This window comes from Pteropus medius, unplaced genomic scaffold (genome assembly GCF_902729225.1).
Source record: "Pteropus medius unplaced genomic scaffold, Ma_sr-lr_union100, whole genome shotgun sequence".
Lineage (NCBI taxonomy): Eukaryota > Metazoa > Chordata > Mammalia > Chiroptera > Pteropodidae > Pteropus > Pteropus medius.
In genome coordinates this window covers 6,944,848-6,965,277 of record NW_024354500.1, presented here as the reverse complement: position 1 = coordinate 6,965,277, position 20,430 = coordinate 6,944,848, and the positions used below count along the sequence as shown (strand labels likewise).

General features: G+C 34.4%; 1 protein-coding gene across 5 annotated transcripts in view; it reads right to left on the bottom strand.

Moving 5' to 3' along the window:
* Positions 1-8,863: 8,863 nt before the first annotated feature.
* The window catches only part of MAP3K7 (mitogen-activated protein kinase kinase kinase 7), a 61,072-nt gene continuing 49,505 nt past the window's right edge, over positions 8,864-20,430 (bottom strand). For 3 of the 5 annotated variants that reach the window (XM_039853287.1, XM_039853289.1, XM_039853290.1), the window contains 4 exons: positions 19,074-19,179; positions 14,418-14,479; positions 13,635-13,750; positions 8,864-11,856 (listed from right to left, as the gene is read on the bottom strand). In XM_039853287.1, the coding sequence (XP_039709221.1) occupies positions 11,676-11,856; positions 13,635-13,750; positions 14,418-14,479; positions 19,074-19,179 (465 nt within the window). In that variant the 3' untranslated portion in view covers positions 8,864-11,675. The remainder of the gene's footprint in view (positions 11,857-13,634; positions 13,751-14,417; positions 14,480-19,073; positions 19,180-20,430) is intronic. The other 2 variants (XM_039853286.1, XM_039853285.1) reach the window with 1 other exon arrangement.

Genomic DNA, 20,430 nt, shown 5'->3' with positions numbered 1-20,430 from the left:
GGATCTAGGCCATCCCTGTGTTTACTCAATGAGGAAACCGGGGCCAGGCCTCCTGATTCTCTGAGGGGAGTCTCCCAACAACAAGGTGGCATTCAGCCAGGACCAGAACCTGTTTCCCAGGTCTTTTTTCTCCAGGAAGTGCTATAAACCTCCTGGTTTCAGGCTCGAAAGCAAAGCTCATTTGATGACTGCAGCTCCCTCCCCTGCATCAAGGAGCAATTTCATGAAAGCTGATGTAAGAAAAAGCAGACATGTACTTGTTACCATTACATCCAGAGTTGGCATACCTACCTTAGAATTACAAATAATAAAAACTGAAGATTGTCATGTCAGTGAATAGACTGACCTTGTTCCCATCATTGATTCTTTTCTTCTTCCTGTTTTTTCATTTTCTTTATGTATTAAAAAAAATCACTAAAAAAAATAGCTATTCGCCAAAAAAAAAAAAAAAATTAACGAGCATATCAATGTGTTCTTGAAATCAGTGTGTTGATAACAGTCCTATGAGATGAAAGGTCATGTTTTCATGGATAATAAAATGCCCCAATCCTACAGCCAGCAGAATGAGAGAATTTGGAACAAAGGTAAAAGAAATCTTTTAAGTAACAAATATTTAATACACTTAAGTCCCATTTGGCTATTTTTAAGTGTAAAATAAGACATTTCCCCCTCAACTAACCAAAGCACTGTGTCTGAGTGGGGGAAAATTTTACCGTTTCACTTTAATGAACCTGTCTCTTGCTCATCCGTGGAACAGGATGCTGAAACACAGCCTGCTTTTGCATTAGGACCAACCACCTCCGTATTCATCACAGTGACAGGTTGTTATTTAGGAGGAATGGCAGGTTGTTCAGATACTAAATGAAGTTCTAAGGAACAATTATAGCAATATTTAAACAGCAAAACTGGTTCAGGTAATAGCTTGTTTAAGCAAGGAAGAAAAATAAAGGCAGATTTCCTGTATTTTTTGATTTATAGATGTGCCCAAAGAGCACATTATTTCTGTTAATTTTAAGATAGACATTAAAGGTAGCAGTATGTAGTTTGTGACAGTTGGCATAGCTAATATTGGGAACAGTTGACTCACCTGATGCCTCCTAAATGTGAGAATAAGCTAAAGTAGTTTTAAAGCTAAGGTATGCAGTACTTTCTTTTGTCATCTCCTCAAGTGGTTGACAAGTATCATCGACTGGCAGGACCTGAACAGGAGCACAGCAGGAAAATTTCCACTTTAAAGGAAGGAGTAAGCAAAGTTAAAGGCTATTTCTCCGCTAGTGAGGGTGTGAGGGTATGTGAGCATGAAGAGAACCCTTTGTTTGATGAGAGCTCCTTTGGTTCCTGGTTTCAGTGTCTCAATTCTTAGGCACAAAGGTGCTTTGTTTATGCAAGTTTTCGGTCCACGTGTGTATTCTGTTCATGAGCCTGCTCGCAACTCTATAAACTGAGTGTCTCAGGGAGAGGCAGACATTGGGATTTGTTCCTCATTGATTTACAAACTTGCCTCCGTTTCTTTCCTTCAAGGGAGGTAAGCATAACTTTCGGAAGTTGTCAATGTGTGCTTCAGATCAAAAACCTTATTGGGGTGCAGAGAGATTTATGATTCACATATATGTGGGTCTATAAGTACTCTGAAAAACTGCTAGTTGCAATTTGTCCTCTTCTCAATGGTTATAGACCAATTCATTATGCTGTGCTCTTGTGTTTTCCCTCCCTTCCTCACTCTCCTCTTCCCTTATTAGAGTCTTTGTCACAGTATTTACAGAATGTGGGAATCACAGATCAACCAAAAACAAAAGAATATTTTCTATTATCTAAAAACAATTTTCTTTGCAGGCCTACATCAAGGTTTGTTCCATTATATATGCTATATAAATGCCTGTAAGTGCATTTTACGAAGCCCTATTCATCTGATACAACTACTTGTAAAAGTATTATAATTAAAAATTATTTCTAAAATGGAAATCATGTTTTTGTAAACCAAGAAATTCATACGTTCAGTATCTTTTAGAAAATACAAATCACCTTAATTCCCACCCTCTAACAGCAACTCTTGTCCCCACAGGCCATCACTCCTTTTAATATATAATCACTCACTGTCCTCTCTCCATCTCTGCCTCCTCCTCTTCAAACTTGTTTAGATTTATAAATTACAGTTATCCATTCTTATTAAACTTGCCAAACAATTCAGAAATATATAAAGAAGGTAATAATTTCTCCACCACCATCTACCCTTTTGGGGATAGCCACCGTTAAGTCTCCTTCCCCACTGTATTTATATGCATGTCATGTTACACACAGGTTTTCAGTTTTGCTTTTTAAATTTTTGACCAAAATAGCATTATATACCTGTTCTTTTTATGTAGCAATAGGTCAGACATTAATTCAGATCAACATATATAAACCTAATTCATTCCTTTAAAACACTAATTTATCATAATTAATTTTATCTTTTCCCTACTGATAGGCATTTTTGTTGTTTAGGGTTTTTTATTAAAAAATTCTTTTTTGGCCATTATGCAGTGTTTCGAGTAACTTCTTAGTATATGTCCTTATATAAGATGCTCTTAATCCTGTAGATTCCTTAAAGTGGGAATATTCTAAGATTATGATTTTACTTTTAATAGACGCTACCATACTACTTTGAAATAAATAAAACATGTCCAAGATCTATACACTAAAAACCACAAAACATTGCCGAGATTAGAAAACATCTAAATAAATGGAGAAAATCAGAAAATTACTACATAATGGATTGGAAATGACATTAAGATGCTAATTCTCCCCGACTTGGTATATTATAAATTCTAGGCAATCCCAATCGAAATCCCAATAAGCTGGTTTTTTTTTTTTGTAGTAATTAACAAGTCGATACTAAAATTTATATGGAAATTGCTGAAACCATTTTAATAAAGAACAAAGTTGGAGAACTTATATCGCTGCGGGAGAACCTTTGGAATCCCTTCCCCTCAGGTCCGCCCCTACTTGCAGGGGTCCAGGTTGGGGCCGGTGGTGAGAGGCAAAGTTCCTGTCCTTGGAGGATTAATTAAAGCAAAGGCTCCAATTGTTGTGCCCAAGGCTAAAGGCCTTGGGTTCCTGCCAAGAAATACAGTTAGAGTGATGTGTAAGGTGATCTCCCCTCCTGGTTTTTATTTTTACTGTGCAGAACACAAGAAAAAGGGAAAGAAGTTTTAAATGGGAAAAATCACTACAATGTCAACACCCGAAGATCTCAACCACTTCATTTTTCTGTTCTGTCTCTGATGGAATTGTTCCATTCAATGGCATTATTTCATTTCCATTAAAGGCCAAACAGACTTTCTGAATAGGCTTAGGAACCTAGCTCTTCTCTATTAAGTCTACAAGAAAATACATTACAAATTCTAAACTAATTGAGATTATTTGTAGGCCTGAGGCTTCGAAGACCTGGGATTGAACTAGAGTCCATCGTTTACTAGCTGGGCAAATTTTCAAACATCTCTGGCCTTCAGTTTATTTTTAAGGCAAGGGTTAACATTTTAGAAATGCATGAAACAGTATATTCTAGTCAATGCTAGTTCCTTTGTTTCTTACTAATAGTATCTCTAAGTTTGTTAAACATCTTTTCCTTTTACGGCTATTTTTTCTTTGTTTTCTCATCATAATGGGTTGTTCTACCAGTTTCTTTTCATTCATTCATTCATTTATTCAGGATATAACTGAAAATTTTTCTAAAGTGTATTGTCTGTTACTGAATATCTAAAATACTTCAAGTCAGTTTCCCAATTAGTGTTCCAAATAAAGTGCTCCAACTTCACATTTTGAAGTTTTATTTTTCTAAACCGCATCAATTATAAACACAGGAAATCTTTAAGCATTGTACACCGTTTTAGTCAGGTTTCGACACTAATGAAAATGCAATTACCTCTACGCTCTTGTGAGGTCAGCTTTTCCAATTTCCATTTTAACTATTAAGAGAGGAGACAGAGGAAGTGGAGGGGGCAGTGGGCTAGTTTCCTTCCTACTTCTTAGTTAAGCACATGGCTGCCCATCACACAGCATTTCTCAGTCTCCCTGCAGGTAGGGTGGCCATGTGATAGGCCATGGTACATGTGATGCAGCACAGGGTAGATCTCCCCAAGTGGAGATTCAAGTCCTGCACCTAGAGATGGAAGGTTCTTGATGGAGAGCAGGAAAGAATTCAAACACATGCCACAGTTAGACACAAAGTTTATTAGAGAAGGAATAATGCTCCACAGACAGAGACGTGGTCTCCTGTCAAAGACAAAGAGTGAGAGCAGAGGAGGACAGAGAGACAGAGAGAAGACTGGGAGAAAAAAGACAGACTGAAAGACAGACAGACCCCAAGTATCCAGGGAATTCAGTTTATGTATCATTTAGTTTCTCTGAATTACTTTGTTTACCTATTTTCCTTTGATGGTATGGGAATACAGTGTGAAAGATAAGGGTATACAGTGTGAAAGGTTTGGGTAGGTAAGGAGAAAGCCTGCTGGCAGGCCCCGGCCTTTGTTCCATAGGTTCCCACGTTTTTGGCCTAGGGAATGAATGGTTGGGTTTGTGTAGGGTAGGACTTAAAGGCTGTTTTCCCTTCCACAGTATGGGTAAATGGTTTGTTAGTAATCCCAGCAGGAATCTTCCTTTGTTCCATAGGTTTCTTGTGGTCTGGCAGTAGCACATTGCAGGCTCTGAATACAACTTGATTTATAACATTAGCTCTCATGCCTCCTCCCTATTTTAAATGGTTGTGAGCCTAAGTAACCCACACCTTGCCCTTTCCCTCTCCTCTTTAGCTGGGATGCAGATGAGCAGAATTATCATATTATTTTAGACGTTTACTATGAAAAAGAACTGCTATCTTGTTTAAGCCATTATTTTGGGCAGCAGCCAAACTTATGTCCTAATAAGCATAGGGAGACAGTGTACATGGTCTGGAGCAGTGAGACTAAGGGATTTTCTGATGTGGATGAAAAAAGGAATTGAAAGGGGAAGAAAACTTCAGCTTAGGCCAAGGAAATTTGTACCACTTCCTCGAGCCTCCTATACATAAAACAGAATCATGAATAGGAAGATAGAATTCTGTAGTCAGACATGTGTTTTAATATGAATTTTAATGTAGGACTATTATTCAGTACTGAACTAACAGTATAATAGCTCTAATGTACTGAAATAGATGTTTTGCAAGCACAGATATTCTTCAATTTCATATGCAGCTTGGAGAATAAAGACATGTTTTCTAATCCTCAAAGAAGTAACATCTGTAAAAGATTCTCATGGCACATACAAAAGGAAAAAGTATTATCTATTTTTGCAAGTAATACACTCATCACATTTTGGGTGGATATTTAGTTAAGTATCTTTGTAGGAAACTGATTAAAAGTCAAAAGGGTATATGATAAGGGAATATTACCATTGCTTCTTCAACCACAAAAAAAGCTATACCCATTTTCCAGTTTCTTCAGTCTCTAATTTGAATGTAGTAAATCAAAAGATGATTAATGTAGTCATTCCTGTAATAACTAAAGAGGTATCCACAAAGAAACAAGCAAAGGGTCTGAAAAGGAAATGCATTTTGTAAATTACTTTTGCTTTTCAGGAGATATTCAGCTCTTGCTCAGTAATTTCTGGTGCTTTCGAAGTAATGTAGGAAAGAGGCGTGAGAACGACAGTATGTAAATTCACTAAATACTAAACCAGGTTGTACTCAGAGCCTGCTAAGCTCTGCAACACAGGAACCTGGCTGATCAGCATACAGCCAGACCATGGGAAACCTGTAAGATGATTCCTGCTGAGATTACTAAGGACTACTTCCCTATGCCTTTAGCACTGCACACCCACACTCGGAAAGGAAGACATATAAACCCAGTTCCTCAGACACTTGGGGTCTCATTCTCTGGCTTTGAGAGGAGACTACATCTCTGTGGAGCATTATTTTTCTTCTAATAAACTTTTGGTCTCTCACTCTGGCTCGCGTTTGAATTTTTTCCCGTGTGGAGTCAAGAACCCTTTCTCAGCGGGCGTAGGGCTTGAGTCTCCACTCAGAGGAATTTGCCCTATCCTACAACATAAGCAATCATCCTGCTGCCATATGGCCTCTATAAGATATCACTGACCATCAAATTACAGGATAAAGAATGCATTTTACTACTTGAAAACATGAAAGCACCATTAAACTCAGATAAAGTTAAATAACTTTTTTTTTTTTCCTCAGAAAAGCTTCACTGAAAAAATTGACATGAAGGGCAGGTCATTTCAACAGAAGCTTAGTTTGGGTGGGACCTTACGGCAAGGGGCATGAGACACTGAAAGCAGTGACTAATCACAGATGGAAAAGGAGTACAGGTCCTGGCAAGAGGCGGTACATAATACATGATCTGCCAACACAATCTTCTTTATTTCTGTGGGCACCTCTACACCAGGTAGGACCAGTAACAGCATCTGTATGAGATTCCTTGTCAAATGCTTTTAAGACTGTCTCTTTGTTATGTAAAACATTTTAAATATTTTTCTGTGGTGTAATAACCTAGTATTTCCTATGAAGGGGACTAAAGTTTTGCCACCCTGAAGCTCCTTTTGGGATATTAATTTTAAGCTGTTTATTAAGAAACGACTCAAAAAGAACCTTTGCCCCATCCCAAGCCCTTCCTTGACCAAGAGATTCAGATACAAAATCATGCTTCAGGATGGAAATCTTAGGCTGTTGTCTTAGCCTAATTTGAATTAAGTATGGTGAATGGGAGGGCTTCAGGCAGGGGGCTGTTGGCTAGTTGGCCCCCCACTCCCTACACCGTGTCTCATTGCTTCTGAATAGCCTAGTAAGATTTACTTGCCATGTATATTCTGCTCTTCTTCAAGTACCTGTAAATCACCCATTCGCACTAATGAAATCTAATACCCCATCTTCTGCCTTTCTCCTTTGTCCAAAAATGTCATATATCCTCAATGTTGCCTCACTGTATTTAGAATTCTCATATTTATTTGAATTCCCCATGCATATGTATTAAAATTTTATTTTCTCCTGTTACTCTGTCTTTGTTAATTTGATTATTTGCCCAACTAGAAGAATTTAGAAGGTGGGAGGAAACGCATTAATTTTTTTAGTCCCACATGTGGAATTTTAAGCAAGCAAAAAGCAGGTGAATTTCTAAATAAAAATAAAAAGCTGATTTTTTAAAAAAAGTTAAACCAGTCAATCATTCTTGCTGAAAACTACCACAGACCTACTGATATGCTTCTTGACAAATCCACTCACATTTCTAACAAGTAAAAGCAATATAGATATAAATGGGCTTACTTTAACAAACAAATGCAAGGAATTTTGTGAGCAAAGAATTCAATTTCCATAAAAACTAAAAGTGATCTTAAATGTTTTGGAAGATGATAACATTGCACAATCAAACAGGCCACACTGGACACATCCATAGCTTCTTAATTTTCTAAAACTCGATTTTCCCTCAAAGACTGATACTGAAAGGTTTTCAAGTATTACTAAAAATAATTAAAAATACCTCTCAAAACAGTAAAACAAATATTCAAGAAAGAAAAAAAGCTTAAAAAGTAAAGAGTATATCATGCATGGTTTCATTTATGTAAAATTCTAGAAAGCAGATTAGCGTCTGGGACTTGGAGCAAAGGGACATGAGAGAACTTTTGGGGATGATGGAAATGTTCCATGTCCTGGTTGCTGGGTGGGTTTACAATTGTGTACATGTCAAAACGCAATAAACTTTAGCAGACTTTAAATGGATGCAGCTTACTGTATAAAAATTATATCCCAATTAAAAAACGAGACTGAAAAAACGAGGCAAAAACAAAACTACAAACAAAAAAACAAGTGAGAAAAACCTGGGTTAAGCCTCACTTTCTGTAGAGTGGAGGATAAATGTTTCCAGATGAAGCCACACAATATCATTATTTGTATTTCCATTTTTAGTACATCTTTCAGTTGAGGGGTGGAAGAATGAAGACACCTAACCCATCTAATAAATGAATGCGAAAACTAAAGCACCTCAAAACTCAGTGAGCGTTTTAAATTACAGTATGGTGAAGGGGTTTAGAGCACAGACTTGGGTTTAAAAGACACATGTAGGTCTCAGTGTTGGCTTTGTTGCTATCTATAGGGTGGTCACAAAGCACCTGTGCCTGCAAGTTCGATGTTCTCTCATGTTCCCCTTCATTTGCCATTCAATTTAAAAATTTTCGTATGCTCTTCTTCACATCACAGACTAATAGTGGCTACAGAGTCCCCTTCCATTGAGATTCTGCTTAAAACAGATGATAGAAACACAGCCTGTGGCACAAGTCTTAACCTTTAGGAGCCTGTTTTGCCATCTATGAAAGGGGAATGCCATCTAACTGCCATGTGACTGAAATGAACATGCAACTTGGCATTAACCACAGCTGCTTGGCTTATAGTAGGCACTCAATAAATATATGTTAAAGGAGTTAGTGAATGAATGGATGGATTTACTAAAATGAAAGCAGTTTATAAGAATGTATGTGTGTGCATATTTGTTGGTTGGGGGCTAGTAGGCTGATAAATGAAATACTTAATGTAACTTAGATACATTACAAAAAATCAGTTTTCTAATTAGAAGAGTCATTTAGCGATGTACACCATGTTGTACTTCATACAAAGTAGAATTCACTGAGATTGTGAAGAGCAGCCATTTCACCAAAAATTTCAATTGGAGATGATGTGTTAACTGGCATCCAGGCATCTCAAAAATCATAATTATAAACACTGTTAGTATTATAGGAATACTAACTTTTCAGTTTTTATTCAATTTTATATAAGGTAAATATGCTGCTGGAGCAAAACACCTCACAGCTATTTGCTGAGAAATCATTCACCACTTTTATGAACAAGTTTAGAACAACAACCTGAATTTTATTACAAACAAAAATAAATCTAAAAAGCTTCCTTTAATTATACAGTATACACAAGGATCTCTGTAGTACATCATTTTACATAATACGTTCTAAATGACAGAAGTAGAAGTAGAACGTCCTACCATTGAAGAGAGGAGTTGACTGATGAAAACCACACACACATACAGAAAGAAACAAGTTTCACAGCTAAGGCCTGTGATTTCTGTTTACAGGCAGGAGCTGAAACTAGGAACATCAAAGAAACTCGGAGAAAAAAAGACATTCGATACTCTAGAATATATCAGCAAAAATAGTCAAACATTTGTAAACAACTTTTAAACAAATCTCTTCAATATGCTGTGTTGCTATAAGGTAAATATTCTTATCTAATTTTTATTTGACTCAAAAAAGTATTTTTACTGTTGAGGAGTATCTTCCTCTAGATTAGACAAAAGCTTTGTTTCTTTCCCTGGAGGCAACAAAAAAAAGTAACTATGGCTTGTTCAGGGATTGTTAATGAATTCCTTAGGCTGAGGCCTTTTAGCCACTTGTTATTCCCATTCAAAAAATGAGGGTTAGAATAAATGGTAAAACCAAAATCAATAAAAAATTTGGCTCCTTGTTAACATCTCTGTTTGAAGTTTTGATGGGTGAGGACACTGATGAAACTGGCTGTGGATTTTAATGATCCCTGCTATCCTTTTCTCTCAATCATTAAGGATAATCAGGACTTAAAATGTATGAGCTTGGCAACACAATTACTTAAAAACCAAGTAAGGCTGAACCGCACTCAGTGTCCAGGACAACTACAGTACTGAAAATCACCATGAACTTACTGTAAACAAATAAGCGAGTGTGCAAAAGCCTTTTTTGTTGCATTTGGCACCATGACTTAAAACTACTATTTTCTTCTATTTACCTATTTGGATACTTTTATGAAGTGATTGCATGTAATAGTAACAATAATAAAAAAATTTCCTTTTAAGTATGTAATGTACAGCAAAAACACACTACTGAATAAGAAATAAAATCTGAAATCTGCAATGCTAAATCCTAATGGAAGAGTCAAATCTTAGCATCCATGCTTGGATATCTCATGCTCTGTGATAATCAGAAAATTCTCTAAACACTGCCTAGGTCCCTTTTGGTGGAGTGACAGACACACGTACAAGCAGCAATGCTATGGAGGAGTTATGCTTTTCCTTAGTCTATAGTTATTTACTGGGTAGCTATTTATCGGAAACTTAAAAACAGATTTTGAGGAAGCTAAAAATGACACAGTTTAGTACAAACTGTCCTTTACCTTTATTGCTTGTATACACAAAGAATACATTATAAAACTCAGTGGGAGGAAGAAAAAAATAACAAAATAAAGTTACCTGCTTTAGCATTTTTAAGAATAGTTTTGATAACTTCTTAGATCAAACTTGTTTATCTGAAATAGAACAAAACTACAATACAATCATGATATAATTTTAATAATAACACAATTATGCTTTCACTTTTAATTTTTCTTCATAAAACATTACTGCTATAAAAATGAGGTTGACAACATCCTTATTTAAAAGACACCTTGTATTGGTATCAAAATATGATTTACTTTAACACCAATTGAAAAAATAGATCTTATAGTCTATTATTTCAACGAAGTTTTATTATTACTTTTATTTTCAAAGTTGGTAGCAAAGTTACTGTTAACAATATAAATTTTTCTTTATAAGTATTGAAATTTCCTTAAAAGTGTTGAAAGGCAGCAGGCATAATAGAATGGGCTTGCAAGGAAAATCAATTATTCCAGTATCAATAAATAGGATACTTGATGAATTTATAATTATTTCTTTAACTTCTTTACTAACATCTCCTGATTTGCCAGGTTTTTAAATTATTTGGTATTAAAAAAGTATCTAAGTCCAAGCCTTTTTGCCAGAGCAATTGTTTCCATTTTCCATTTTTTCTCTTCAGTTTTTCAAATATATAGTAAAAAAATCCAATAATCATTGAAGGAAGGAATGATTGTTTATGTTGGGTAGTGTTCATATACCTTTTAATTTCATTTAAGGATATTAATGTTAGAGTTATAAAAGCTTTACAGTTTCAACACACATACATACCATCACAGAATGAGAAATCTTTATACCTTAAAAAAAGGGTTTCACTTTGTTTAATGTAGCATAGTTAATTTTTAGTCTAATGAAATATTCTTTAATTAAATACGGCAGCCGCCACTTACCTTTAAATATTTTATGAATGAAACTAAGTTCAGTACTGATCCGAGGATGCTGGCATCAAAGCTCTCACTTTGCACTATCTCTAAAGGTTCTGCATTTCTATAATGCATCACCAATTATTCTAGATTTATAATACCCTGACTTTAACTTGGTATATGGCATCTATTGGAAACAAAAATTCATTTTTTGAGATGAGATACAAGAACAAAATCATTCTTGAGGTTCCACCTCGGAAAAAAGATGTTTGCACATAGCAGCTAGTTTGATACCCCGTTTTTGTTAGGCTAGCCTTCACACAAAGAGCATGCATACAGAGCCATGGTTCACTGCATCTGTTTGGAAGTTGAGAAATGCTGCTTATTCAAGTCACAGATGCCCCTATGTTATGCAAGGAGATAGTTGAATTTCATGTCCACCATGAGAAAAGGAAAATAAACGAAGAAACAAATGCAGCAAATGTAAGCAGTTGGCATTCAGAACACGCCCAAAAGCTAAAACTCATGAATTGTCATTATAAGGGCTTTTTTTTTTCCTTAAAAAAAGTCTTTCTTTGCATATTTTAAAATTAAGGGTCCCAGAGAATCATGAAGTGCCTTGTCGTTTTTGCTGCTGACTTCTGATGACCTCTAGTTGTTTTTTGCATTGCTGGTAGTAAGTAGAAAGGCTTTTGTTTTCATCTAAAAGCTTTTTATGTTCCTGTACCAGACGAGATGTATTTTGCTGGTCCTTTTCATCCTGGTCCAGTTCTGCAACTAGTTCTTGCCTAAAAACAAATACCATAATAAAATACTCTACATTATGGAAAAATTAATACTTTAATAGCCAATGCTGGAAGCTCAATGAATTAGAACTATTATGCATCTTAGTTATACTACTCAAATATAATAATGGGCTGGAATGGAATCTACTCTTCTAGTGTAACCATACAAATATCATAATTCTTTTAATAAGTAACTGTACTTAGACAATTGGTGAAAACAGATAAAATGGTACAATCAAAGTTTCAGAATATTTCATTTGGCATCCCTTTTATGTAGGAAAGAAGAAAAAAGGCTGGGAGGGGCTTTATCTGACTATAGGAAAATAATACGAAGTTTTCACCATTCACATTTCTACTTTTATACTCATGTGCTTATAACACTCATTCTGAAGTCACAATCCTATCTAACTAGAGTGAAAAGTGGTAGCTGACAGAACATCTGCAAGCTGATTACCATAGATGCTATCAACTTAAATCTCTTTCCTATTTTAAAACAGTGATAGCACCACAAAGTACCACTTTGAAACTACTCACTTTTGAAAACATTTTCAGGAAAGACCCTTGGAGTCTTTTATAGCCTGATAAACTTTTAAAAGTCCCTTTTACTCGGGGGATATTAAGTATTACCTCCTAAAGCAAGACTACTGGGTATAATAAATAATTAAAAGTTCTCAAAATTATTTCCTAGTAGCATTTCTCATTTAAACTAAGTATTTAAAATGGATTAAAACAGTCAGTTTTCACACCCCCTCAAATCATTTGGTTTTTCCAGCACAAAACTTCTCTTTCAAATGATTAAAGTATGAAAAAAAGTATGTTAAATATGTGAAAGAAGTGTTTTTTTTTTTAAACAAAGTGCCAGCAGTTTCCTAATTAGTTCCACAATTTGCAGACTCAATTTCCTATCTAGCCTTACCTTTAACATACTAGGTTGAATTCATTTAAATCACTGTATCAGTAAACTGTGATGAAACTAAGATTTCCCAATTTTTTTTTAGAAGTACAAACAGAAAACTTTCCAAAGAGTACTTCAGGAAACCAAAACTTTCACTTATTTAGATTAAAATTAATAAGAGGGAATCCTATTACCATGTATACATATAGTTTCCATGATTTTTTCCTTAACACTTCATTTTAGTCACCACCATAAATCAGCTTCAGAGGTATAAAATTTCCGAGGGTCATGCTTAAGAAAACTAAAGTATTTTTTTTAAGAATTGCAAATAAAAGAGTATGAAAATTGTACTATATTTCTTAGAAAAAGAGAAAATCAGTCTCTATAACTCTCAGAAAAATGTGAGCATAAAACTCCCCAGAAAAACACTTGAAGTGTGAAATAAAGCTCTCTAACAAGTAAATCTCCTAAACATATACCTGGAAAGAATATATCTACAAACATGTTTCTAAGCACAACTGAATATTAGTAAATCCAATTATTTTACCTATGCCCAAGGAAACAAATCTTTATAACAATAAATCAAAACAGCTTTTAACTTTAAAACTGTGAGAACATGAAACATGTTAATGCAGCACCAGTTTACTTTCTTTAGTACTAATATAATATGATATAGTCAAAAGAGTTGAGTTTTGCATGAAAAACAGCCAAAGGAGGCTTAAAACTTAAACAGAAATATATATAAAATCTCCAAGTTGGAAATATGCTTAATAATTAATTACAAAAATTATAAAGTTTTCATGAGTTCAAACAATACTGCACCTTAACGTATTTTAAACTCAAAATACTATTGGGTTTTAATTTTTATTCATAAAAGATAACTTACTTTCTTTGTAACAACAATGCAATTTCAGTTTGAACTTTCATATATTCTTGTGCCATTTTACAATGCTGTTCAAACACTGCCATAGATTCTTTGGAGTTTGGACATGGTGCTAGAGGCTGAAAATAAATCAGAAGTGTTAAAACATAATTAAATCAAATCTTAATATCTAGCTAAGATGAGAGTTAACACAGTGACTGTGATATATTTTTATAGCACTAAAGTAATGATCTTTTAAAAATAAGTGTTAAACCATGCCCTAAAAAATCTGTGTCCTTTTGTCAGAGTTAACTCAGAACTTAAATTTACACTTGCTGTTTTAACACTTTTGTTGTTACAGAGAACCATGACTAGCATCTTCTTGGCCTCTGGTTTTACATTTCAGGTATTATACCAAAAGATGTTCATAGCTCTCATACTCATGAGGAGACACTGAATTATATTACTTATATTTTCAGTCACTATGAACATGATGATGTATCACATTTATTAGAAATGAGCTTATACAAATTTTATATTTTACTGTACTAAAGTTAAAGAGCAAAAATGCTGTTTTTGTCAGTCTTAAAGATATGAGAGTATTTTAAGATGACATTAGGATATAAGAACATGATTTTGCCAATTTTAAATTTGGTGATTTGAATCATTTAACTTGATTTTATAAAGATTAAGGAGGCTAAGAACATAAATAGATAGGGACATAATCATCAGTTTTAAAGATAAATTCTCCAAACTTTTTCTAAGGAAAAAGTAAACACTCACTGAGAAAGTACAGTACTCTTTTACCTGTAGTTGGTGATCCAGTGTAAGATAAGCCATTGGGATGGAGTTATCTGATCCATTGGTATCTGGAATTCAAGCATGTATTTTATTTTCTGTCATAAATTATATAAACAAAAAACATGAAAGCATGCATAAAATATTAGCATTTTTTCCTAAAGTTATGAACACATAAAAGTAACTGGTAATGAAAAGAGTCTATTTTTGAATTCTAAAGGTAAACAGAGGATATCCAATTATCAGAATGCAACCATACTCTCATACTTCAAATTTAAGTTGGCTATAAATTAAATATTAAAGCTTGTAAGTCCTTATATAATTAAAAACAAAAACAGTAATACTTTTTATATTTTAAATATTTTAAATATAAAAAGTCTTCACAGACCCTACCACATCAAACCTATATCTCTTCCATTCCTTGATTGTACTAAGTTTACTATAAGGTTGTGTCAATTCTGGCAACATTAGTGTTCCTTAATAGGAAAAGGGAGAAAGCACGAAACGCATTCTCTTCCAGTGGATGATCTTCAATTTATACAGATTCTAGTGCGAGCCCCCATTCCACCTCTCCTAATGAGAACTGCTGTAGAAAATGAGAGATGTTACTGATGGGAGTATATTACACATATGAAAACTGGCTTAGTCATGTCCCAAACAGTTAAATGAGTTCATTCAAATGGCCAATTTCATGAAACTATTTGAACAGACAGCTTTTGTTTTTATTTCAAAAGAGGTAAAACTGCCCTAACAACTTGCATGAGAAGCATGAAATGGTCTCTTCCCAACATTAACATTTATGTACAGCAGTTCCAGAAGTACGTAACTGTGAGTATAAGCTTTTCTTTCAGAAGTAGCCATTTTCCCAGTGTTAGTAGAGAATAAATGAACTAAACAAGAGAACTGCTGTTTAGCCCCTTTTCTGACAAGTAACATTTTGAGTGGTGCAGATTAAGGCGACATTGGGATGACAAAGCACTGCATTCAATGCAATAAAAATTTAAGACAGTTTGATGGTTCAGTAAACTACTAACTTACAGTTGACTGATATTCTAGTTAAAGTTATTGAAAATGTAAGCTATTGCAAATGATTCCAAATTCTAATAAGCTAAATCAGACCAAATGAGATAATGCATATAAGAAATATCATGTAATGCTGGCATATGGTAAGCACTCAACAGATGGTGGTGATGGCTGTTGTTATTGTTATTGATACTAAATGGAGAATTAGGAAGGAAGGGCATTTTTAAACAGTCAAATTTGTATTTCTGATTGAAAAAGTTAACATTTATTAAATACTGGAGTGCATAAAGAAAGAATAACAAAGTATTGCCTAGTAGAGGGGTGACTTCATAGTGTAGTGGTTAGCACGTCTGCTTTACACACAGAAAGTCCTGGGTTCGTGCCCCAGATGGAGTCGCGGACCATACCCCGGGGCTGCCAGACCCCAGGTGCACACCCCGAGCCTATGGGAGGAGATGCATCACTTTCAGAGACCCAATTCTTAAGGGGAAACAGTAACAACCATAGGTCAGGGGTAGAAGCGGGGGTGGGGGAAATATTGCCTAGTAGAGCTTATTTGCCCTAAAATCATATACTAACATGTTTTCCTGAAATGGCTAAAGAAGAAATGCAGTTAATTTGTCATTTCTCTGACCAACCCTCTCCCCACCCCAACAGTAGTTTCAAACTATGCTCTCAAGGAACACCACTTTTTACAAAATTAAAATTGATTAAAAATGATTCCCCTCTGACTTTACAGGAAAAATTAAGTGTCTTGAAAGAGTTTTTCAATTTAACATTTCCATAATTACTCTTTCTTAAATCTTTGATACTTGATCTATCCGATTACATCGGTATCCTGTATCTGATACATATTTTAGAATTAAGTACAATATCAATGTTTCACAGTATTTTGGGGTAGAAAAATAGTCCAAGGATTTATTCAAACAATTAAAGCCCTTCAATGTGTTCAGGAACTTAAGGTCCTTTATTGAATATCATTTTTCAGCAAAAACCAAGAAGTGAAATTTTACTTTCTCACTATACTCAAACTGAAATTTAGCTTTTAGTCTCTAACAGTAATAATTGATTACAAGTCAGAAAGGATATTCCATGAGAGTTTGTTTTTTAATGTTTCAATTGCTAATCAAATCTAACTTCATTTCCCTATGTAAAGACTCACATTTGTTTATTAGTTAAATTAAGAAAAATATCTTTTCTGGCCTATCAAAAACCATACTTATAACAGTCTTATACTCTCTGTGTTCCCTTCATGTGAAATACTGTCTCCTCTTTCTGTTTATGAGTAAAGGACAAGTCCCACTATTTTACAAAAAAAGTTACAGACTATGCAGGTCTTATCTAATGGATTTTTGTCTTAACTATTAACACACTCAGCTTGTACTAAAATTTAGTAGTTTACTATACAACTTGATGAGTTAATTTTTACTTGTCAGTACTATGCCTCTGATGAGATTGCAAGCAATGGGCCAAGACTTATACTTCTATCTTTGCAAAGTACTAAGCACAGGAGAAAATCTTCAGTGGGTTTCCCCTGCTCTGTGGCTTCCTTACTGGATGTAGTTATCTCTCAATAGCTGCTCTTGGTTACATTTGTCTTTTTTTTTATTTCCACTATATTATACATAGAAACCCAAGAGCGCTCATTATGTGCGAGGATTATTAAATCATCATGCTCTTTTTCTCTGAAAAATACACAGAAACTTCTCTACTTTTAAATTAAAAAAAATATCAAATTAATTAGGTTTTACTTATGTATGCACTTCTAAATTTTTCCTGAGTCATGGGGCCTACAAAAAAGAAGGCTTCGCCTATCTCTTTCCTGTAATTTTTCTATTACCTTGATTATCAATACTTTTCTTAGAAATAAGAAACCTAAAAGCAACAACTGAACAGGACAAACAAACAGAGACTCATGGACATGGACAATGGACTAGTGGTTACCAGAGGGGAGGGGGAAAAAATTAAAAAAAAAAAAATGCTAAAAAATAAATAAATAAAAATAAAATTACTTAAAAAAGAAATAGTGCAAAGTTGTATTTTATTAATTATAAACTTAAACCAGCACCTCAACTTCTAAAATTGTATTCAAAATCATTTAAAGATGATAACCACACATCTGCAATAATTTTAAGGCAAAGAAAAAATTTAGTTGATATTGCAACCTGAACCTACATATAGATTTCTAGCTATTAATATTTGGTGGTATTTTAGGTCCCAGAAAAGGAAAAAACGAGATGGGGGTTGGAAGAGTAGGAGAACACATGAAGTGGAAACACAGTAGTTATGTGAGAAGAACATAAGAGAATTTTGATTTTACTCTCATGAATTCACAATCTGCCACATGCTGACTGGTATGTCTAGATCAGGCAAGGGCAGGAGGCCCTGCCAAACCAGGTTTAGGCAAAGGCTGTAATGTCAGGGCAAGTACTCTCTCACTGGAGGGTTTAGGAACCAAGGAGAGCTGACATTATCTGACCATTAATGATCAAATCTGTCAAAAATATTTCCCTGTCTGCTTCTGAGGAGGAGCACATCATGATGAATTCTGCCTGTTTTGAGTAGTGGTAAATGATCTAAACAATCCTAAGTTGGGCTGTCCTAGGGGGTGAAACTTAGAAAAGTTTTTGCTACCACTAAATTTAAACTTACTAAAACTAGAGAGTACATCCCTGGCTAAACATAGTTCTATCTTTCATAACACAAGAGAAGCCACTTGGGTTAATTTTTTAAATTTAATTATGAATTTGACTAAACCATGCCAAATATCTATAAATACTTACAAGCAGTATTTTAGTTTGTAAACACAGAAAGCTGATTTTTAATTTCAATTTAATTGCCACTATCACTAACATTGTTGATTTTATAATTTTCCAAGGTCTAAGAGATCACTGTTCCTTCACTGACAAACAACATATAAACAGTAACTTTATGGCAGCATACTGCTGAGTACTTATCACAGTATTCTCTTAATGCTAAGGAAAAGTAAATTCCACTATGCATATAATTTTCTCCTTGCCTATAATAAAACTATTCCATCACTAGATTTTAATACTAATATTTTGATCAGTTAGTTATTCACGTTAGGACATCTTAATAATGCTTAACAGACTTTTAAAGATTTATTTAACATAACATTTACATAACTGAAATGAAGTCTCCCTGTCAGTTAAAAACGATTCAAAAAGTCAATGGTCGGAAATTTTTTTCTCACTAAAGTATATGATATCCTGTATCTTTAAAACAAAAGAAAGAGATGAAGATGATTATTTTTACCATTCTGCTGATTTTAGATATTTAAAAGATAACAACTTTACTACTATCATCCAGCAGGACAGAGTATAATAGGATAATCACAAACTAAAGTATCAAGCACATAGTATCTTCCTATTTGGGAAAACCCCAAAACAAAACATTCCCAAAATACATGTTTAATATCTGAGGGGAAAAATGCAGAAGGCAAATGATCTTTGTCTCAGTATGCAAAAAGACATTTTTAAGTTTATTGCTAAATATTTGATTTTATTAATATGAAAATCTAAACTACTGTAAATGCCCACATTTGTAAAGATTAATGACACAAAATGAACATAAACATGGCAAATTCAACTTCGTAATTTAATGAAAAAATAAACTGGTCACCTGTAGAATCATCAGGGGTCCATGGATGACTTCGAGCTGGCTTTTCTGAGGTTGGTCCTGAGGGAGTGATCATTCTGACGCTAGGACTGGATGACCTACTGCTCGCCTATAGGAATAAGAGACAGGAGAAACAAAATGTAGTTTTTATTTAAAAAAAAAAAAAATGACAGGAGAAAATTTCCGTTATAAGGCAAAGGACAGAATACCATTTCTATTAGCAGAAGTCTTTGCAAAAGAAACTAAGTAAAACACTCTTTGCAAAAGAAACTAAGTAAATTGTCTAAGATCTCACACATATTTTCTCTCTCTCTCTCTCCTTCTCATATATACATACACATGTCGAAAACAAATGGCCTAGAGCTTTTGTTTTGAACGCCTGCTGTACTCAGAGGAACAGATATAAGGTCTTGGCCCTTACAGGAAAGGAGTGAGGCTGGAGAACCCCCATGCTTAAGGCTGAAACCCAAGAAAGGTTTTACTCTTAGGGAAAGCGTGAACTAAGAAACGAAATCTACCTTACAAAAGCAGACAATAAGTAAATTTGTCTGTCTTGACAGTGGCTCTGGATGGAGAAGAGAAAATGCATCCACTGTGAATCCACGAAAAATCTGGTGGGAGACACAACAAATCCCAAACATAGCAAATCCCAAGCAGAAAAATATAAGATAAAACCTACAATGCCGAGTTAAATATGGGATGCATTATAATCAAACTCTAGCAAACAAAGATAAATAGAACATGGTAAAAAGCAGCCGGAGCGAAAAGATAGATTATAAAAGAATATCAGCTAGATTCTCAATAGCAACAAGGAAAGCCAGAAGAAAGTGGAATACCTTCAAACTGCTAAAAGAAAATAACTGCCAACTTAGAATTGTTTAGTCAACAAAATGCAAAGAATGAGGTCAGAAAGCATTTTCAGGTGAGCAAAAACTGACTTCACCATTCACAGACTCTTCTCATCAGTATTTCTAAAGCAAGTTCTTTAGGGAGAAGAAGAGTTTTTCCCTGATGGAAGGGCCAAGTTGTAATCAGGATTATTAATAAACACAAGTATGAATCTATACACTGAAAATATTAAATATGGAAACAATGACTAATTTATAGAAATACCAAAGAAATAAGATGGTACTAAAATCTGAATAACAATAGCATCAGCAAGAGGAATATAGATTAAAAAATCCTTATATTGTACAGAATGAGGGTAAAGATATTAACTTTAGGTTGGGCATGAGTGTTAAAATATCACAGGTAATTACTAAAAGTAATAATATAAATAACTCTCAAATCAGAAAGATAATGGAATGAGAAGTATGTTTACTGAATCTAAAGGAAGGCAAAAAAAAAATAATAATAATAA